This window comes from Microcaecilia unicolor, chromosome 10, assembly GCF_901765095.1.
Source record: "Microcaecilia unicolor chromosome 10, aMicUni1.1, whole genome shotgun sequence".
In the NCBI taxonomy this organism is placed as follows: domain Eukaryota; kingdom Metazoa; phylum Chordata; class Amphibia; order Gymnophiona; family Siphonopidae; genus Microcaecilia; species Microcaecilia unicolor.
The window spans coordinates 53463344-53483746 of record NC_044040.1 but is presented as its reverse complement, the minus strand read 5'-3'; the positions used below and the strand labels follow the sequence as shown (position 1 = coordinate 53483746).

At 42.7% G+C, this 20403-nt stretch overlaps 1 protein-coding gene across 1 annotated transcript in view; it reads right to left on the bottom strand.

The window, feature by feature from the left end:
• Positions 1-20403, bottom strand: part of CTTNBP2 (cortactin binding protein 2) — a 321332-nt gene that overhangs the window by 117336 nt on the left and 183593 nt on the right. The window contains 3 exon segments of the mRNA XM_030216832.1: positions 5670-5752; positions 5755-5846; positions 17219-17318. Of these exon segments, the coding sequence (XP_030072692.1) occupies positions 5670-5752; positions 5755-5846; positions 17219-17318 (275 nt within the window).

Genomic DNA, 20403 nt, shown 5'->3' with positions numbered 1-20403 from the left:
GGTTACATCGAAAAAAAGCTACATGTTAGCTAAATGTTTAAGCTATTGCATACATCTTATGATATTTTGATAAATACTAGTAAAAAAAGGCCCGTTTCTGTGAGAAATGAAACGGGCGCTAGCAAGGTTTTCCTGGGAGTGTATGTTTGAGAAAGAGTGTGTGCGAGAGATGGAGTGTGTGTGTCAGAGAGAGAATGAGAGAGAAATAGTGTGTCAGTGTTTGTGTGTGAGAGAGAGTGTGTGTGATGAAACAGGTGGTAGCAAGTGTGTGTTTGTGAGAGAGAGACAGAGAGAGAGAGAGAGAGTGTGTGTGTGTGGGAATGAGAGTGTGTGCCACGGTGGCCCCCTTCCCTGCCTGCCAGATGCAAGTGTGTGTTTGTGACAGAGTGAGTGAGTGTGTGCGAGTGTGTTTGTGAGAGACAGTGTGTTTGTGAGAGAGAGAGTGGGTGTGTGTGTGTGGGAATGAGAGTGCATGTGGGAATGAGAGTGTGTGCCAGTGCCTGCGTGTCTGGCAGGCTGCCTGCCAAGGGGCTTCCATCCCTCTGCCTCTCTCCCCACCTCGTACTCCTCCTGCAGCCTTCCCTGCCACTTGATCGGCGTTATTCAATACTCCTCCCCCTGCCTGTTAGCACTGAGATGTTTTCCTGCGTGCCTGGCTGCCAAGGGGCCTCCCCCCCTCTGCTTGTCTCCCCAGCTCGTAGTAGTCCTGCACCCCTCCGTGCCACTTAATCGGCGTTATTCACAACTTCTCCCCCTGCCTGCTAGCAGTGAGCTGTTTTATCTCCTGCTCATCCGGCCTTTCGTTGGTTGTTTTTTGGAGGGTGTGAGCGTGGGAATCGCGGCAGTGTCGTCAGCTGTTTTGTTTGGACGGCAGGGTCGGGAGGGCGCAGGACGGCAGCGTGGGTCGTCAGCTGTTTTCACGGCAGGGTCAGGAGGGCGCAGGTGGCATGTAAATGTTTGGAGGGCAGCAGCATGGGGATATCAGCGGATCAGCTGGTCAGACGGCACTCCTCCCCCTGCATAGGTTGGTTTTGTCGCTGTGCGTCAGGGGGGGAGGTGGAGGGTCTGCGTAGGTCGCTGTTTGTCGGTGTGTGTCGGGGCGGGGGGGGGGGGTGTGGAGCATTGGAGGGTGGTGGAACTGGGGATTCGTTGAGTGTCATAGCCCCGCCCTCGATGTCATCACGTTCAGACGCGAGGGCGGGGCAGACAGTCATGGGGAAAATTTTTGGTCTCTGCACCTCAAAAACGGAAGTGGCAGCTTCATTTAGAACGTTGGGGTTGCGAATTATGTGCGGAAGGGGCGTGGCTGAGAGGCGTGGCTGAGGGCGGGTCTATGAGTGAGAGTGAGTGGTGCATGAGTGACAGTGAGTGTCCCTGCCACAGAGTGAGCTTCAGAATGTTTCAGGTGAGATGAGATATATTTATATAGATAAAAATAGAAAACAGGGATCAATGAGGATTACGTCACCACCTCCGAGATATGCTTGGCTCATTTAGCCTTAACAGAGGTGGATGCGCGGATCTGATGATCCATAGAAAAGGTTGTTGCACCAGACCATTAAAAAATGATCTTTAAAGTTATATTGGAAGCTGAGCATTATGTGAATATTAACTACTGGCTCCCTTCATCTATTGAATGAATTGTGCCTAGAGAGTACGTTGTGGTATTCTTTATGTTGACTCCAACCAGGGGCGTAGCTACGGGTGGGCCTGGGTGGGCCCAGGCCCACCCAATATTGGCTCAGGCCCGCCCGCCCCGCCCACCCAACCACTTGCCAAGTGTCCCACACATTCAGCGAGAGACTCCCGCCAAAGCGGGAAAGTCTCCTGCTTAGATGATCCTCTGCCGCTACCGCCGCGTCTCTGTGAGCAGCCTCATCAAAAGAAGAAAATGAAGCGCGGGGGCCGCATCAGCCTTCAGGCATGCGCTGTCGGCTCTGCCGTCTTCTGCCCCACTGACGTCAATTTCCTGTTCCGAGGGCTGAGGACCAGCAGACCAACAGCGCATGCCTGAAGGCTGATGCGGCCCCCGCGCTTCATTTTCTTCACCTCGCACCTTTCTAAAGCTTGTCCTTTTTGGGAGCCGAAGTGTTCAATAGGAAGTAACATGTAAGAGGTGAGTGAAAGACACAGGGGGACTAATTATCCTTAACCAAAACTTCCCTCTGCAGGTAACCGCTGGAAGCCGCAGCACCTTCCTATGCAGGGGCCCGGGGGGGACCTACAGGCACTGAGTGGAAGGAAGTGGTGCAGCTTTGGACAATAGCACAGAGAGCCCACTGCTGTTGACTCCTATGAATGAAGTGCTGTTCTCACCTTCCTGCCATCTGACAAGAGCAAAGAGAGAAGAGTTTGGCAATTTTGTTTTCGGGTTTGGGTTCAGCCCCACTATACTATGCTCTGTGCTGGTTACATGTTCCTAGACTCACAGGGGTGTTTATTCAGCCCACAAAATAAGAAAAATATGTCATGCTGTGTGAGGAAGCAAACAGAAAATAATTGCATGTTCAACATGTTAAAAATATTTTTTGCTTTGTAATTTAAAAAACATAGTTTTAAGAGACTATATACTTTTACTTGAGTTTTTTTATAATGACTTTTACTTTACTACTTTTGAAACCAGTACTTTTACCTTTTTATTTAAGTACTTTTAAAAAGTAATGACCCCATCCCTGCTTGTGACTCTGGGCAAGTCACTTAATCCTCTATTGTCTCAGGTACAAAAACTTGTGAGCCTACTCGACACAGAGAAAATACCTGCATAACATAAAACTATAAACACAGAAAGGCATTATATCAAAGCCATAACCCTTTAAATCTCATGTAGACCCCTTACCATTTTGGTCGTCTTCCTAATGAACTGCTTCAAGCTCTAATGTCTTTAGAGAGATATGGCTTTCTTCTTTTGTTGAGGCTGCTCACAGTGGCAGCGTGTAGAAGAGATGCAGTTGAGCTCCCTGGCTGATCTCAGCAGCCATTTGGGTGCCTCAGGACTCTAAGGTATGTGGAAACAAAAAATGCTGGGGCTGGAGGAGCATACAAAAAAATATTTTGTTTGGAAGGGGAGGAGGAAGAAAGTGTGTCAGGGTGTATGTTGCATGGTGGGGGGGGGGGAGAGAGAGAGATCAAAGAATGTTGGATGGGTACAGAAAAAGGGGAGACGCTGGATGAAAGGAGGAAGAGAGAGGAGATGGGATGAAAGGAGGGAGACACTGGACAGAAGGTGGAGAGCGAGGGAAGATGGTGGAAGGGAGAGAGAGACAAAGGGACATGCTGGATGGAGGTGAGAGGGGAGAAGCTGGATGGAAAGAAAGAAGAGTTGGGATGCTGGATAGAAGAGGGGTACAGAGAGAAAGATGAATGGAAAGATGGTGGGAGAAAGAGGGGACATGGAAAAGGGCAGGGGAGAGACAAGCTGTTGGGGAGAAGGTAGGGGAGCAAGGGGGAGACCCTGGTGGTCAGATGGAGAGAGAAACAGGAGAAATGCTGGATGAAAGGAGGGAGAGAGAGAGGAAAAATGCTAGAAGTAGAGCACCTACATATATATATATATATATATATATATATATATATATATATATATATATATATATATATTATATATATAATATAGTGCCCACCCATATTAGCTCTGGGCCCAGCCAAAAATGTCTTGTCTGGCTACGCCACTGACTCCAACTTTTGCAGAATATAGTTGCTAAATTAATCTTTGGATCAGGCAGAACTTCAAATTCAGTTATGGTAGGAAACTTGCTTATATTCCCAAGTCATAGAGGACATCTAAGGCGTTCTAAAAAACTGTCTCTCGATGTCCCTTCTGTAAAACAACACGCGACTGAAGTCTGTTTGGGAACATTCTTTGCCTTCCAAGGCACAAAAATATGGAATAGTCTACCTATAACAGTTCACTTAACTACTCCTTACAGTTCTTTTCAAAATGTCTTAAAAACTTATTTGTTTGTTTCTTAATGTTATGTTTTATTAAGATTAGTTTATTTTATTTAATATTTATTATTGATTTTAATGTAATTCTATCCGGTTGGGATATCTCTTTGCTCTGTGATCCAAATCGCAAGTTAAAAGCGGAATAGAAATCACAGAATAGAACAGAATGTTACAGGAATTTTGAAATACCCCGAATGTAGGCACAGACAAGGCAGAAGAGTATCCACAAACAGAAAGCAGAAACAGTAGGTTTAAAGTCAACATTTTATTATGGTATATGCAAAGCAAGTGCCCCTGCTCTACCAACCTAATATAATTTATGCAGATTATTCTACATTTCTATCACAGCTCTGACAACTACAGGAATTCAATAGGACGTAAAGAAGAATCGACTCCTTTCAGGGTATGAATATCTTTGCTCGGCAACAGCACAGCAAAGTGAAAGCAGGCCACTGTATGAACAGCCTTCAGTTTTCCTTTGATCTCCTTACATTAAAAGGTTACAACTGTAGACCTGCCTCAGCAATGTATTTTCTATACGTGACCTCTAAGTTCACTGTTCTGACCTCACACCATCTAAAGCTGGGAAATCAATTTAGTGAGAGGAATGAATTTTTGCACAGCCTTTGTCAATAGCTATCTCTGTACTACAGAGAAGCCGGGTAAAATTAGATCCCTCATTTGCCTTTACTGTATTAACGTGCTACTGCTACTCATCCCTAGGGATATATGTTTTCAACTACTGCAGATGAATGCTGTGCTTAACAAATGAGGATGGAGCCAAGGTTTCTGGTGCCCCTCCTCCCCTGCACACTACAAATTGGCTCCCCTTGCCCCCCCCCCCCCCCCGAGACTGCTGCTGCTGCTCCCACCCCTAACTTCTGCATGGTGCAGGAAGGAACCCCAGTGCAAGTCTAGTAGTCTCCAGTCTTATGAGATTTTGCGTCGGATTTCCTGCTCCATGCGACCGTTAAAGCTGAAAATCAATCTGGCACGGTGCACACAGAGCCAGCGCAATGGAGGTAAGAGAGCTATGTTCATAAACTACCCAAATGTTGGCATCTCCTTTCAGTACTTACTGAACTGAGAGCTGGATTCAGTAATGGTGCTGAAAAACAGGTACTGGGGAAAAAATCAGTGCTCAGTACTACGCTATAAAGGGTGCTCCAGTATGATGCCCTTTATAGAATAGCGCCTAGTGGGGATTCCTATGCCCAACTTTGAGCACGAGGACTTATGCAAGCTGAAATCTGGTATAAATCTTGGCATGCAAGTTGGGCACCAATCCCCATAATTGTGTAACACTGCGCGCAATCTTCTGAGAACAACCCTGACCCGCCCATGCACCTCCCGTGACCACGCCCACTTTTGGTTTGCACACTATGGGATTTGGGTGCCCAAGCTTATAGAATAGCCAGATGCATGTGCAACCCATAATTGGTGTCAACTAACATCAATAATTGTTAGCATTCAATTTATTGATATTAATTGGCCCATTAATTAGGTTGCCCTCCCATCTCTGCATCGCACCCAAATTTAGACGCAGATCATAGAATCTGGGGATTACTGTGTTGCACCAGCCCTGTTAACAAGTAAGCCTTTGCATTTCCAACAGATGGCCATTTTAAAACTACTGCTGATAACAAATGAAAGGTGCAAGAAGAATGTAAAGTAAAGGGACCGGACATGGTACAATCATCGCAGCAGCAGCTTGAAATCCCAACACAACCCTTTTGGATTCTTCCACTACTCTGGTCCACTGTGCATCGATCTGCTCCAGCCTCCAGTAAGAGTTTGGTACATTCCTATTTCCATGTCTACAAGCCAAGTACAAAGGGGTCTGTCCTCCTTCAGCAGTATGGTTAACATCAGCATTGAACGCAAGTAATAATTCTGTACATCTAGCATGGTTGAGAGCAAGGGAAACACATGAGGAAAGTCAGCCTACACAATATCATTCCTAAAGCAGCACCCTAGGTTGAACACATATACTTGATAAGATTATCATGAAGGCAATGCCATTGCCTGTATAACAAACTTAAAGAAACTTGGAAACCAAAAAATCTTCAGAGCCTTGTACATCTTTCATAGACTGCTGTCTAAAAAATACCATTCAAAAGCAGTAGGAGTTTGCTTCGTGCTCTACAGTTTCACTATATAAGAAATATTATAGTAATACTCATTAAGGAATAAAAATAAGAAACCAGAAAGTCTTGATGGCCTATGTGTTCACACCCCTTGGCTCATTATTTGTTTTGTAGCGATAACAGTCATGAGTTATTAAGGTGAAGTATCTACCAACTTTGCACAGCAGGATGGTGCAGTTTTTTTACCCATTTTTCTTGGCAAAATAGCACAAGTTCTTTCAGGTCTGTGGCAGACTGCAACAGGTTTGCCTTCGGATCAGCCTGTACAAATTGATTTATCCATCTTTCCCTATCCCCAGTTCTGCAAGACATCCCCACAGATGATGCTGCCACAGCATGTTTTACTGATGAATAGCATTAGCAGGGTTGATGTGTGTGTTAGGCCTATGCCTATTTACTAAGCCGTGCTAGAGGCGAGCTAGCAGAGCTAGCGTTTTTAGTGAGCGCTAAGCATTAACGCACGCTAACCATGTAGATGCTCATAATATTCCTATGGGCGTCTACATGGTTAGCACGCACTAAAAACCTTAGCGCACCTTAGTAAACAGGGCCCTAAGTATTAGTAAATGCTACGTGACACATCAAATGTTTTTTTCTCAGCAGTGGCTTTTTTCTCAACATCTCTCAAATAGGCCATGTTTTCCCCCTGTCTCATCTAAAGATCTTTGTGGCTCTTTTAAACTAATCTTAGGCCTCACAGTGACTTTCTTTTGCAGTTTCTTTAACCCATACCTGCTGACCAGCAGAACGGCCTGATCAAGGTAATATCTCGGTGATGCTAAACTGTTTCCACTTTTCAATGATGGATCTGACAGTGCCCACGGAATATTCAAACACGTTAAAGGTTTCTTCCTTTTTTGCCTTCCTTCCTTCTCTGTTTTTAATTAACTTTAACCTGGAGTTTTTACTTGACATCTCTGTGTTTGGCATGTTTAGACATTTGCCTTCAAATTTACTTCATACAACAGAAATTGATTCTTCATTCAGTATTCCATAAGCTCAACTGCTGTGAATGGAGAGCCTTTTTTTAAAAAAAATATTATAGATTTTGTCAAGGACAATGGACCCTTTACTAAAGCTTAGCACACATTAACAGAATTATAGCATGCTACATGCCCTATTTTATACTTATGGGCCATGTGGCACTTACTGCATTCAAACGTCCACTAGCATGTGCTAAACTTTAGGAAAAAAGGCCCTAATTTTGGAAATGGAGCTAATTTGGGGTTGCTATGACAAAATATTTGGGGACTTTTATACGACGACTTTTTGGTTTCATATTCTTGATTATGTTTTAAATAGTTTAGAAATGATTCTCTCCCATGGAAAATGTACAGCGTGTTATGTAGCCCAGTGAAACAAACCTCTTAATTTCAAACATTGTACAAGACAATGTCCAGCCAATATACAGCCTGCGGGAGGTAGGGCCAGCTAAGTCCTACAATCAGCACTGAATCTGGATATTCAGTGCTGGGCTGTATCTGGTGATCGGCACTGAATATCCATTTTTTTTTTGGCCAGTTTAAACTTAACAGGTTAAGTTTATAGTGGTCAAAGATAGGACTGCTATTTAGGCGGTCTGCTTTGACTGCTAAACTTAGCCAGCAAAGCGCTCAATGTTTGCGGCTAGCTGGTTAGCCGCTATGGACTAGATTCTATATATGGTACCAAAAAAAGTGGCGCAGAAAAAACTGACCTAGAAGTATTCTATAAAGTACATCTAATTTAGGCGTACTTTATAGAATACACCTAACTTTCCACACGGATTACAGAATAGGCCAAGCACCCGTCTGCACAACCAAATTCAGTAACAGGCAGTTAAGCCAAGTAAAATTTTGTGTAAACGGCGACACATAATTATGTGCAAACCAGCCGTATTCTATAATAACATCCATAGATTTTAGAAATGTCCACGAACTGCCCATTCCATACCCATGGCCACACCCCCTTTTCAACTATGCGACCTTAGAATTACATGCATCGCATTATATAATATGCTTAGACAGCTGTGTGCATAAATTCTAATTAATGCCAATTAGTGTCAATAATACTTGTTCAGTGGCAATTATTGGTGTTGATTTGCTTGTTAACAATTTAAGCAATTTAGATCACGCTACATAGAATCCGGGGGGTATGCGTTAAGCGCTAATATTCAATGGAGATAACTGACTATCTCACACTGAATATTTGCCAAACTATGAGGCCCTTTTTACAAGGCGCTTAGGCGCCTGCGTGCATCAATGCGCATCAATTTGGAGCTACCACCCAGCTACCACGTGCCCGGGCAGTAATTCCATTTCTGACCTGTGTCCGATACGGTGCTAACCGGGCGGTAATCAGCAGCGTACGCTCACTGACGATTACCGCTCGGTTAACACATGAGACCTTACCGCTAAGTCAATGGGTGGCAGTAAGATCTCAGGCCCAAAAAGGATGTGTGCCAATTTTTATTTTGCCGCACGTCCATTTTCGGCCACCACCCACTCCCCTCAAAAAGACCTTTTATACAGGTGCGTGAAAAATGGACCCGCGCGCGTCCAAACCACACCCCTACACTAGCGTAGGCCATTTTTTGGCGCACCTTAGTAAAAGGACCCTATGTTGGTTTGATTATTAAGCTCCAGTTTCTATAAGTAAGAATTGGTTTATTATTATGATATCCCAAGAACTATGTATGTGCCTTTTGGCACTGGTGTCTATTATTTTAGTCATATTTATACTAGGCCAATACAAGTAGTAGGTTTCCACAAACAAATGTGTACGGCAGTTCTGTAACTGGCCACCTGCATTTAAGCACCCTTTGCACGCATTAATATACAGAATACTAATTCTTATGCATGTGGATAAAGGCGAGCCGGTTGATATTGTGTATCTGGATTTTCAAAAGACGTTTGACAAAGTACCTCATGAAAGACTCCAGAGGAAACTGGATAGTCATGGGATCGGAGGTAGTAGTATCCTATTGTGGATTAAAAACTGGTTAAAGGATAGAAAACAGAGCAGGGTTAAATGGTCAGTATTCTCAATGGAGAAGGGTAGATGGTGGGGTTCCTCACGGGTCTGTGCTGGGACCGCTGCTTTTTAATATATTTATAAATGATTTAGAGATGGGAGTAACTAGTGAGGTAATTAAATTTGCTAGTGACACAAATTTATTCAAAGTTGTTAAATCGCGAGAGGATTGTGAAAAATTACAAGAGGACCTTACGAAACTGGGAGCCTAATGGCAAATGACGTTTTAATGTAAGCAAGTGCAAAGTGAAGCATTTAGTAAAGAGGAACCCAAACTATAGCTGTGTAATGCAAGGTTCTTTGTTGATGATACGTGAAATGCTCTGCTCAGTGTGCTGCAGTGGCTAAGAGAGGAACTAGAATGTTAGGTATTATTAGGAAAGGAATGGAAAACAAAAATGAGGATGTTATAATGCCTTTGTATCGGTCCATGGTGCGACCGCATCTGAATATTGTGTTCAATTCTGGTCACTGCATCTCCAAAAAGATGTAGTGGAATTAGAAAAGGTACAGAGAAGGGCGACGAAATGATAAAGGGAATGGAACGTCTTCCCTATGAGGAAAGGTTGAAGCATCTAGGGCTCTTCAGCTTGGAGAACAGACGGCTGAGGGGAGATATGATAGAGGTCTATAAATAATGAGTGGAGTGGAATGGGTAGACGTGACTCGTTTGTTTACTCTTTCCAAAAATACTAGGGCTAGGGGGCATGTGATGAAACTACAAAATAGTAAATTTAATACAAATCAGAGAAATGTTTTCTTCTCTCAATGTGTATTAAACTCTGGAATTCATTGCCAGAGAATTGGTAAAGGTGGTTAGCTTAGCGGGGTTTAAAAAGGGTTTGGACGGCTTCCTAAGGAAAAGTCCATAGACCACTATTAAATTGACTTGGGAAAATCCACTGCTTATTTCTGGGATAAGCATCATAAAATGTACTGAGCTTCTCAGGAATCTTGCCAGGTATTTGTGACCTGGATTGGCCACTGCTGGAAATAGGATACTGGGCTTGAAGGACCTTTGGTCTGTCCCAGTGTGGCAATACTTATGTACTTATGTAAGTGTACATGTACCTATGAAAGTGTCAGTGGGTTGCTTCTGTGAGAGTACATGTAAGTGGCGTATGGGCTGGATTCAGTAAATAGCACTGAAAATTAGGCATTGGGAAAAACCCAGGCTCAGCGCTATTCTATAAACAGAGCTCCAAAACAGCACTTAGCACAGACTCCCGCACCCAACTTTGGGTGCAAGGACTTACACCAACTGAAACTTCCTGTGAATCCTGGCAATATTCTATAATATTGCACCCAAATATTTAGAATGCTCCTGACCCACCCATGCTCCTCCCATGGCCATGTCCCCTTTAGGGTTGCGTGCTATGGAATTTGGGAGCACATCGTTACAGAATAGCACAAAGGCAGACGCAGGCACAAACTCCAATTTGTGCCAATTAATGTCAATACTTTGCAACCCGCTTAAGTGCAAGGGTCTGGGACCAAAGAAATACATGCAGTTAACCGGAGCGTGCACTTAACCATTGTGACCCAAAGAAGCTTGACATCTGATAAACATATGTACAGTACTGTTTATTATACACACAGTATACAGTCTCCATTAACTGACGTTAGGCTTACTTGAAGTAATCAGTCATAGTCCTCTGTACACTCTTGTGTCTGTGAGTTCCATAGACTACGTCTGCCGGACGGTTAAAAACTGTCATAGAACTGACATCTAGTGGCCTCCAGATAGGCCCGCATAGTGTTGAGACTCTCTAGTGCTCTTGCAAAAATGACAGGAGCTTGTTGAATTTCATCAGCATGTGCCTCGCTGCTCATTTCATCATGTTTCATCATCAGCCATTGCCTGCGTGTAGGCGCATATCTGGACATCAGTGCTGCCGTCAGCTGTTTGTAGATCATAATCAACAGCTACGTAGTGATGAAACTCCTCTTCAGTAACACCGGCTGGGATGTCAATAGCCTGTTCATCTGATGCATTTGCAACAGCTGCATCTGGTTCGTCCCTCTCCACATCCCTAACAACGCTTGCCCGCTTGTAGCAGTTCACAATGGTTGCCTGTGTAACATTGATTCCAGGCTTCTTTCTGCATATGTAGGGAATCCAACAGTGGATAGATTATGAGCCAGTTCAACAACATGTTTATCCTTGCCAGTCTGGTCATCCATAACGCTCAACAGACGCCATAGCACAGGAGCACGATAATATTGTTTGAAATTGGCTATTATGCCCTGATCCATAGGTTGGATCAGAGAGGTAGTGTTTGGTGGCAGGAAGACCACATTGACGTTAGACAGCCTGACATCATCACTGTATGCAGCACAATTATCACAAAACAACAAAATCTGACGCTTTTGTGCCCGCATTCTAGTGTCTAACTTCTTAGCCACTGCTTCCAAATTTCCGCAGTCATCCATGAATTTGCATTAGCCTCATATGACACAGGAAGTCGCTTAACATTCTTGACGCAACGGGGCTGTTTGCTCTTTCCAGTGACGAGTGGTTCCAACTTCTCACTCTCATCCATATTGCAGCAAAGGAGGATCGTCAGTTGGTCCTTCGACGTTTTACTTCCTGTAGTTTCGGCTTGTTTGAATGCAAGTGTTCCATCAGGAATCGCTCGCTAGTAGAGACTGTTTTTGTCAGCATTGAAAATGTCACGAGGTGCAAATTCGTTCAAGATGGTAGGAAGAACTGAAACAACCCAATTTTCAGCACCAAAGTCATCAGCGTCTTATTTTTCACCATGCTGTTTCTTGAATTTTATGTTTTTATTTATTTATTTTTATTTTTGTTACATTTGTACCCCACGCTTTCCCACTCATGGCAGGCTCAATGTGGCTTACATATTGTATACAGGTACTTCCATTTCCTCTCCTTCCATCTTTTCCAACCAACCAACAGTGGCTTTGAATTCAGTTAGTCCAAGACTTTCAGCTAGCTGATTAGCTTTCTCCATAAGCAGTGGATCACTGACAGGAAACTGTCTGCTCCTGACTTGAGAAAACCACCGAAGAAGAGCATCTTCTACCTCCTCAGCTTTTCCTGCCCGTTTTCGTTTCCAGTGTGGATTTGTATTGTTTTTGCCAGTCTTTCAGAAGCTGGTCTTTCTGCTTCAAGATACGTGAAATTTGACCGGGATTGTTACCATATTCTTTAGCAACAGATGCTTGACTTTCTTTGTTTTCTAATTTTTTAAGAACTTTTATTCGTTCAGCCAGTGTTAAAGTCTTACAGTTGCGCAACGAAAACGACTCCAGTGTACACTCTAACCACATTCTTTTGCTTCTTCTGCCTGTGGCAGTTAACCAACGAGATTTCAAATTTACTGCCCCTTTGTCACATGCCAATCGGCTTCCATATTCCGCGTGTGCGCTGATGTGGAGTCTTTCCTGCAGAGGAGCGGTCTTAAACCATGCATATAAGTGAATCTTATTTTTATTTATTTTATTTTTGTTACATTTGTACCCCGCGCTTTCCCACTCATGGCAGGCTAAATGCGGCAGGCAATGGAGGGTTTAATGTGACTTGCCCAGAGTCACAAGGAGCTGCCTGTGCCGGAATCAAACTCAGTTCCTCAGTTTCCCCAGGACCAAAGTCTTGCACTTATCAGTGGTGTGCTAAACCAAAGTTTGTCCCCATTGAAATTGATGGCACCAAAAATGGGACCGAAGTACGGCATGCAGTTAAACAGAGCATGCACTTATCCGATGTGCACTTAAATGGAGTGCACTGTAATTGGTTGTTGGAGCCTAATTATTGATTATTAATGGCTGTTAACCAATTAGGTTGCATGCTCATCTCTCGATCACAGCCAAATTTGGGCAAACTTTATAGAATCCAGGGGATTGTGCATAAATGCAAGGAAGGGGTGCACATGGATGGAATATTGGTGGTGCTCTCACACAGGTAACTTACAGAATACTATACGTTTTACGTCATCCTTGCCACATTTATAGAATACTATAAATTATGAACCAACCTTGTTGCATTTACAGATACTATAAGTTATGCGCCATCCTCGGCATCCTTGACGCATTTTACAGAATACTAGAAGTTATGTCCTATCCTCGCCATCCTTGCCACATTTACAAAATTCTATAAATTACGCACCAACCTACTGCATTTACAGAATACTATAAGTTATGTGCTATCCTCGCCATCCTTGCTGCACTTACAGAATACTAGAAGTTATGCCCCATCCTCGCCACATTTACAAAATTCTATAACTTATGAAAATGGTAACGGAATTTAAACATGCGTGGGATATGCATAAAGGAATCCTGTGCAGCAGGAATGGATCCTCAGAAGCTTAGCTGAAATTGGGTGGCGGAGCAGGTGGGGGGAAGAGGGGTTGGTGGTTGGGAGGCTAGGATAGGGGAGGGCAGACTTATACGGTCTGTACCAGAGTCGGTGATGGGAGACGGGACTGGTGGTTGGGAGGCAGGAAATACTGCTGGGCAGGACTTATACGGTCTGTGCCCTGAAAAAGACAGGTACAAATTCAAGATATGGTTTTATCTTGGGCAGACTAGAGGACCATGCAGGTCTTTTTCTGCCGTCATCTACTATGTTACTATGCGCCAACCTTGCCACATTTACAGAATACTATAAATTATGCGTCAACCTTGCCGCATTTACAGAATATAAGTTTCGCGCCACCCTGCTGCATTTACATAATACTATAATTTCACACATACCTGCTGCATTTAGGCCAGGTCTATGGTTGGTGTAACTGCAGATACATAAATGTAAGGTGCACTAGTACCAGCTTATTCTAGTATTTGAGTGCCTTAATGCCATTATAGAACAGGATCTCACCGCACGGCATCGGGATGTCTAAATGGCGATACCTAATAAAAAATTACCCTCTTACTGAATATTCAGTAACTCACATGTTTTTTTTAATTTTCTTTTTAATATTTTTCAAAAATTATCACAATATGAGAAAAAATTCTTACAGTGGAAACAAGACTATACATAGAAGAAAAACCATGGAGGAAATACAATATCATACATTTGATCTCGATATCAGTCACTCACATGTCATCTGCCTACTAGCTCATGCTCATTTGAAACTTGTACTACATCAAAGACCCATTGTGAGTCATCAATGAGAAAATAGAGAATTGATTTCCCAGAGTCTCACAGATTATAATTGAAAAGCTACAGCTCTTAGTTCAATGCTCTATCCATTTACTCGTATCTCTCATGAACATAGAAACAAACAAACAAAAAAGGCAGCTACTTGTATTTAAATGGTATTTTTGAAACACAAAAGATCTGAATGCTTTTTGAAATTCATTAATGATGCCTCTGGAGAGAATGGCACCTGGACTGTAAAAAGGCTTCTGAGGCACATATGAGAAGATGAATAATGCCATTATTGTTCAATTACAGCTGAATAAACAGATGCCTGCCCTATATGTTCAGGGATATGAAGCCATGACTCTCAGCAGCTTTCCTTCATCAAAATTCTCTGCTACTCACAATATCTACTATAATTAAGGCTGCACATTGATTACAAATTTTAGACACACAATGAATTTCAAATTTTTAATCCAACAATTAATTGCATAAAGCGTTCCCCCCGCATTTCTTCCTGTACGGGGCAAAATATAAACAGCAGATGAATATGCCAATTTTGAAAATTTACAATTACTAAACCGAAAATAAAATCATTTTTCTTACCTTTGTTGTCTGGTATTTTTATTTTTCTAATCATCCTGTTCCCTGTCTCTGGTTCTCTCTGTCTGTTCTCTGAACTCTATTTCCAGTGCCTTCTGTCCATTCACAACTTATTTTTCTATATCCATCTTTCACATTCAGCTTTTTTCCATTGTTCTGCTCTCTTATCAAATCTATCTAGCATCCTCAAATGTATCTGTCTCTATCTATGGGTGGCATCTCCTCCCTTCTCTTTTTCCCTTCTCCTCTATGCATGAACAATATCTCCTGCATTTTCTCTTCCCTTCCATTCCCCGCCATCATGCACATTTCCCATCTCTCTTCCCTTTTCCTCCCCCTCTGTTCATGTCCAGCATCTCCCTTCTTTCTTTCTTATATCTCCCATTTTCAAAATTCATTCCTCTCTTCCCCTGCCATCCAGCATTGCTCCTTTCTCTCCATCGTCCACCATCAACCCATTGCTCTCTTCTACCTCACCATCCAGCGTCACTCCTCTGCCAATCGCCCCCACCATCATCACACCATCTCTTCCCTCTCACACACCACCACCACCATCCAGCATTGCCCATCTCTCTGTTCCCTCCCTACAACATCAGCATCACTCTGTCTCTCCCTCTTTTCCCACCATCACTACCACCAAAACAAATCATTATCTCACACTGCCCCATTGCTCTGTCTCTATCTCCTACCCCTCAACCATCTAGTACTGTCTTGTCCCCCCTCCCATATTCTGCAGTGCCTCATCTCCCTCAATATCATGTTTTGCTCCTTTTCTTTTCACCCCCCCCCATGTCCTGCATTTTCCTGTTTCTTCTTCCCATATCCTGTACTGCTCCATCTCTCCCCACCCTCCATATCCTATCTTCCCCCTATATAGTCTGCATTGCTCTCTCTCCCTACCCCATATCCTACATTGTTTAATCTCTAATCCCCCTTTTTCTGCATTGCTTCATTTCCTCCTATCACCTTCCATATTCTGCACTGCCTCATCTCTTACTTTCCATATTCTGCATTGCTCCATCTCCCCCCCCCCCCCCCAATATCCTGCTTTGCCCAGTCTGTCTCCCTTTCCTCTCCCCTTCCTGCTGGCTCACTCACTTTATGTAGTCTCCTACTCCTGCGCCTGGCCCACTGCTTCTTAGCAAGGCAGTTGCAGTGGCAGCAGCAAGCAGAAGTTAGACGCGGGGACATTCCCCTGCGTGTGTTGCCACTGGCCCTGCCAGATTCAGAAACAGAAAGTTACATCAAGCTCTAGGTGTAACTTCTTGTTTCTGAGTCCAGCAAAGCCAGCAACAGCACACATAGAGGAACCTGCTTTCTGCTGACACAGCAGTAGCTATGAAGTCTAGGAGAACCAGCGGGCAGAGATGCGAAGGGTGGCCCATCCCAAAGCTAGAGATTTACCACCGCTATGCTGAAGATTGGAGGCCAATGAGTGAGGTTTTTCGCGTGGGCCCCGGCCATGTCTAAAACTAGTTTTGGTAGCTGCACATTCCAAAACTGACATATTCCAGTCAATCAATAGAAAATACAATTCTTTTTTCTACCATTGTTGTCTGGTCATTTTCTTTTTCTTATTGTGCTGGTCCCAGTCTCTGGTTTCTGCTTTCCTCTTGCTTCTCTAAACTATCTGTCCATTTGGCACTACTTTTTCTCTCCATGTCCACCATCCATTTTCTCTCTGAGTCCTTTACCCCCCGGATTCCATATACGGTGACTAGAGTTCCATACACAAATCAGCATGCGTAGCCGATTTGTGAATGGATTTTAATTGGGTAACAAGCCAATCAGCGCTGATAATTGGACACTAACAAGCAATTATCAGTACTAATTGGCACTAATTAGGCGTTACACATATAGTTCACTAAGCATATTCTATAAAGCAATGTGTGTAAATTGGACTGCCTGAATCTCGAAAGGGGGCATGGCCACAGGAGGGGCACGGGCAGGTCAGGATATTCCTAAAATTTACATGCAGTGTTATAGAATATGCCCGATCTGCGCCTACATTAGTCATGCGTTTTTATACCAGGTTTTAGTTGGCGTAAATGGCTGTGACTAAATTTAGTTGCAAGAACAGGCGCTACTTGTATTCTATAGCCTGCACCTAACTTTAGACGAGGTTTATAGAGTAGTGCCAAGCACGTTTTATTTGGTGCCATATATAGAATCTAGTCCTTAGTGAATTGGACAAGTCATTTCTATAGCAGTCCCTAAAATATCTTTCTCAACAGCAGAAATGTTTCAGTTCGGTGTCTGATCTGCTGCATTCAGGGATATCGTCATTCAAGCCTTGATCCTTTTGAAGGGCAATAATCCTTTGCAAAGCCAGAATAAGGCATATACTCCTTAGAGAAAGAAATCATTACTGGACAAGAAAGCTCTCTTCCTTTGCTAGCATATTACTTACTTGAAATGTCCCTGAGCAGCAGCCGAGCATAAGGCTGTAAAGCCATTTTTATCAGCAGCGTCTACGTATGCTCCTGAGGTCAAAAGCAATCTCATACACTCTACAATTAAGCAGAAATAAATATGACCACAAAATTAAGCATTAAAAAGAGAGTAGCAAACTGCATTTATATGTTTATATTGCCTGAAACTCTCAAGTATCTGAATCTATCAATTGTCTGATAGCAGGATACAGTGACATTCAAAAAGATGAGATTTAATGACCATTCTTCATATGTTTAAGAGGTCATTTTGAGAAGTATATCTGGGCATATTTACACATGTAGACTGGATTCACATATACCCCCCTGATTCTATAAAAGTCACCAAAATTGTGTATGCAAATTTGTGTGGCAGCCCAATTTACAAGCAAATTTAATTGAATAATGAGCCAATTAGTGCCAATTGGCTTTTAACAAGCAATTATTGGTGCTAACTGAAATCAATTAGCATCTGCATGCATAAGTTTAGGCATGTTATCTGCGCCTAACTTTTACGCAAATCCAGGGAAAAGAGAGCATGGAAATGGGAGGGTCATGGGTGTTTGGGGTAGAGCGTGGGTGTGGATTTGAGTACATACACAATTGTAGAATAAGGGGGTTCTGCGCACAAATTTAGGCGGGGGCATTTGCACCTTGTTTTGTTGGTACAAATGGACACAGATAAATTTATGTGCGACCCCTGCACTTTAGGCTTGACTTATAGAATAGCGCTTAAGCAGGTTTTTTTCAGAGCCAATTTTTTACGCATGATTTACAGAATTCATCCCATAAGGAGCAGCATCCACACATGACAGTTGCAAAATAATAAACGAAAATAGCAATAAACAAAATTTTGCCATAACCTATAGCTCTAGATGGTTCCACATATAAACTGTTGGCAAGCTGAAGATTTATTTATTTATTTATTGCATTTGTATCCCACATTTCCCACCTCTTTGCAGGCTCAATGTGGCTTACAATACATCATGGATAGTGGAAATAGAAGAGAATAGACATTTGTTATTACAGAAGGAGTTTTGGGTTACATGGTAATGGAATACATGATAGTAATATAACATATGTGAGGAGTTTCAGATGTGTTGATCTTTGTGGTATATCTTGTCAAGAGATGGGTCTTCAGTAGTTTGCGGAAGTTGCTGTTCTTGTTCCTATTTGGGATTTGGCAAAATAGCTGCTCCTGCTCTGCGTGTTGACAAACATATTTTTATGCATATTTTACAAAAGGCTCCTTGTTCAGAAGAGCCTTCTGTACAATGATGGAGAAATGTTAACATCCTGACTCGAATGCCCATTTCCCATGCTGAGCCTCTGTCATTTTGTTTCTGTCTCTATAACATTACCAAAATGTATCCCTTCCTTTCTGAGCACACTACCAAAACCCTTATCCACACTCTTATCACTTCTTGTTTAGACTACTGCAACCTACTTCTCACAAGCCTCCCACTAAGCTACCCCTCTCTCCTTCAATCTGTTCAAAACTCTGCTACATGACTTATATTCCACCAGTGTTACTATGCTCATATTAGCCTTCTCCTCAAGTTACTCCATTGGCTCCCTATCCATTTTCGCATACAATTCAAACTCCTCTTACTGACTTACAAGTGCATTCACTCTGCAGCTCCTCAGTACCTCTCCACTTTTGTCTCTTCTTACAGTCCTCCCCGGGAACTCCATTCATCAGGTAAATCTCTTTTATCTATACCCTTCTCCTCCACTGCAAACTCCAGACTCTATTCCTTTTATCTTGCTGCACCATACGCCTGGAATAGACTTCCTGAATCAGTATGTCAAGCTCCAGCTCTGGCCGACTTGAAATCTAGTTTAAAAACCCACCTTTTTGAAGCTGCTTTTAATTCATATTCACTTGTTCAGTACCCATGTCTGTTTTATAATTCCACCTCAAGTAATTCCCAATTCCAAAGAATTTGGACTAAACGCTCTATCTTGATACGGAACTCTTTCCTTCTGTTGTGTTTTACCTTTGATACATTATTCTCCATTCTTTCCCATGCATTGTTGACAGTAAAGACCCCTGAGGAAGGCTTGCAGCCGACACACAGCCTGTGTTGGGTTAAGATTATTTACGCATCCTGTGTATTTTAGAGAATAAAGTTTTATGATTTTAGAAGCATTGGACTTCTGAACTTTATTACGGTTGTCATCTTGGATTGTAGTCTACCACCCTTTCTGCTGTTATATAAAATACTTGATCATAGAAGCCGATCCAGCACTGTCCTTATGTTCCAACTACTCGAGTTGCCATCGAAGCCCACTGCAGCCTATCCAAATCTGTCTTGTCATCTGCGGGACACAGATCATAAAACTCTGCCCGGCGCTGTCCTCACATTCCAACTACTGGAATTGTCGTTGAAGCCCTCTCCAGCCCATTCTAAACTGGATTGCCATACATGAGACACAGACCATACAAGTCTGCCCAGCACCAGTCTTATTTCTTCAAAGCCAGTCACCATATAAGCACCACTTGACACATCAACACACATGTAGCCATTTATTAGCCTCCTGATATGTTCATTAACTTGTGATACATTATTCAAACACCTTTAAAATCATCTACATATTTGCAATGATTATTTTTGCCATATTAAGGAAAGAGGATGGGATTTAATATACCACCTTTCTGTGGTTACAATCAAAGTTTATATATTACATACAGGTACTTATTTTGTACCTGGGAAAATAGAAGGTTAAGTGACATGCCCAGAGTCACAAGGAGCAGCAGTGGGAATCAAACCCAGTTCCCCAGTTCTTGGGCTACTCCTCCACTACGGATTTGGACGATTTTAGCAGATGGATGCTGCATTGTGGAAGCTCAATATAAAGGGAACACCATCATAGAAAGTATAATGGGAGGGAGATACTTTGCAAAAGAATGATCTTTTCCTGCAGTTTTTGCTTATTATTTCAATGATGCCAGGCTGTGAATCTAAATATCTGTGTGTCGCATGGTGATGGCTAACACTGATTTACAGTTTTTCTAGTATAGGTGAAAGAGCTCAATTCCAAATCAGTCATTTCAATGTGCATAGTTCTACTGTCGCTCAGCAGAGGATGATGAAGGTAAAAATCTTGCAAAAGTAATTCAATCATATCAAACTCTTTAAAATACAAATCCAGTTTAAATCTG